This window comes from Penaeus monodon, chromosome 7, assembly GCF_015228065.2.
Source record: "Penaeus monodon isolate SGIC_2016 chromosome 7, NSTDA_Pmon_1, whole genome shotgun sequence".
In the NCBI taxonomy this organism is placed as follows: domain Eukaryota; kingdom Metazoa; phylum Arthropoda; class Malacostraca; order Decapoda; family Penaeidae; genus Penaeus; species Penaeus monodon.
Window position 1 is genome coordinate 39,914,049 of NC_051392.1, and position 2,500 is coordinate 39,916,548.

Sequence of the window (2,500 nt, forward strand, 5' to 3'; positions counted from 1 at the left end):
GTGGCGCTCCTGGTGCTCGTTGCCTCTTGGAGCTGTTCAGTGTTCACCGCCCCGTGAATAGCACCCATCTGCCTAGCCTGCCTTGTGTTGGTGTCAGAGAGGCGAGGCGGTCGGCGAAACAATATATATATATATATATGTATATATATATATATATATATATATATATATATATATATATATATATATATATGTGCATATATGTGTGTGTGTGTGTGTGTGTGTACATATGCATATATAATCTAAATGCTTTTATTGTTTTTTGATACAGATCCTTGCCCTGATGACAAAGTAGCACGATGTCAGAGCAGCACGCTCTGTCTGGACCTTATGGATTTGTGTGATGGTGAGCCTGCTTGCCCAGGAGGAGAGGATGAAGACCCTCGCTTCTGCCGTTCCTTCCCATGCCCTATGAACAGGCCTTTTAGGTAAGTAGTTGATGTGTTCTCTCTCTCTCTCTCTCTCTCTCTCCTTTTCTCTCTCCTCTCTCTCCTCTCTCTCTCTCTCTCTCCTCTCTCTCTCCTCTCTCCTTCTCTCTCTCTCTCTGTCGTCTCTCTCCCCCTTGTTTTTCTCTCTCTCGCTCCCCTTTTTGTCTTCTCTCCTCTGTCTCTCTCCCCCCTGCTCTCCTCTCTCTCTCTCTCTCTCTCTCTCTCTCTCTCTCTCTTGCACGCATTTGTGACTTATGGAACATCCTTTCTATATTTTTGTTTCTTAAGAAGTAAAAGATTCTAAAATTGTTTAAATTCCTTGCTTTTACCCAGTGTAGGTTTTTATTTTTATAATTATTTTTTATCATTATCAAAGTGGTTACCTGATTGGACTGATAGTTTTTTTTGGATATAAGACCCTTTGGTCACAGGCCCTAATCTGCCCTCCTTTTGCAGGTTTCCGTAGTGGCAAGTGCATCCAGAAGCAAAGCCTCTGCGATGGAACCTTCAAGACTGCGAGGAAAGGGGAAGACGAGGCCCTGCAGTACTGCACAAGATCCACGTGTGTCCTGAGAGTAGCCCTTCAAGTGCGACTATGGGATTTGCATTCAGGAGGAGATGCTGTGCGACGGGTCCTACAACTCCCTTTGATGCTTCTGATGAGCTTCTCTGCGGCAAGAAGAGCTGCCCGGCTAGTCGACCTTTCAAGTGCTTGATGGCGTCTGTATTTCAATGGATAAGGTACACATACTTATTAGCCCTCTGTGGAGTTTGAACTGGGTGTCTTCAAGAAGGACCTCATCTCTGGATGGAAATGATGGTGCACCTTTGATGAACATGGTTTGGAAAGAATTTCTTTTGAAGTAGGAACTGTAATTTGTATATCAAAATTAGCATACCATTATTTTGTTTTGGGCTGTATCTACTCAGTATCGTATATGTATATAAATAAAGCTTTAGGGTGAGATTAGGCAGGAGCTTTTTCATTCATTAAAATGATAAGAAATGACAGTATTTCACTCACAGTCAAGAGTGTATTTTAAAAGAAAAATCCTGAATCAGTTGATGTGATCAACAAATCCATCACCAATATCTCACTTAACTGCAACCCTATGAATCCAGGTTTGCAATGGAGTTGTGGATGGATGCCAAGATGGAGGGGATGAGAAAAACTGCACAGCAATACCCTGTCCTATTGACCGCAGTTTTAAGTGCAAAAGCGGGCTGTGTATTTGACAGGTGAGTCAGATGTGAGAATTGAGATGTTAATTAGCTGACATTTAGATGATGTATATTGGTGATTTTTAACTTTTCTTTTTATCTCCGAATGTTATGTATAATGGTTCTTTTTTTTACCATAACAAAGTCTAAATGCTCTTTTTTTCCTCCCCATCTTGATTTCTGACTTTGGACATAGTATCTTACGAGTGTGAACACAATTTTTTTTTTTTTTCTGTTTGAACATGATTTTTTTCTGGGTTTCAACACAATATCTTCCTGCAGCTGGCTGGTTTGCAACAGGAACAACGACTGCCCAGACGGAAGTGATGAAGAGAACTGTGGCAACACAACTCCCTTGCCATCCACCACAGCTCGCACAACCTCCACGACTGTTGGTGTTACGCAGCCTTCCTGCGCCAGTGACGAGTTCCTCTGTGACACTACTGGGGCTTGCATATCAATGGACAATGTTAGTTTCCAGAGAGAGAGAGAGAGAGAGAGAGAGAGAGAGAGAGAGAGAGAGAGAGAGAGAGAGAGAGAGAGAGAGAGAGAGAGAGGAGAGAGAGAGAGGGAGAGAGAGGGAGAGGGAGAGAGAGAGACGAGAGAGAGAGAGAGGGAGAGGGAGAGAGAGAGAGAGAGAGAGAGAGAGAGAGAGAAAGAGAGAGAGAGAGAGTGAGAGTGAGTGAGTGAGTGAATGAGAGAAAGAGTGAGTGAGTGAATGAATGAATGAATGAATGAATAATGAATGAATGAATGAATGAGAGTGAGTGAGTGAGAGAGTGAGTTAGTGAGTGAATGAATGAGAGAGAGAGAGAGAGAGAATTTGGAGGAAGATAGGGAAACAGGATTCA

At 42.7% G+C, this 2,500-nt stretch overlaps 1 protein-coding gene across 1 annotated transcript in view; it reads left to right on the forward strand.

Annotated features, from left to right (window-relative positions):
- Nucleotides 1–306: 306 nt before the first annotated feature.
- Nucleotides 307–2,500, forward strand: part of LOC119575653 (very low-density lipoprotein receptor-like) — a gene marked incomplete at its 5' end in the record, with an annotated part of 2,742 nt that continues 548 nt past the window's right edge. Inside the window, 5 exon segments of the mRNA XM_037923283.1 lie at nt 307–429; nt 887–990; nt 1,041–1,169; nt 1,551–1,667; nt 1,932–2,118. Of these exon segments, the coding sequence (XP_037779211.1) occupies nt 307–429; nt 887–990; nt 1,041–1,169; nt 1,551–1,667; nt 1,932–2,118 (660 nt within the window).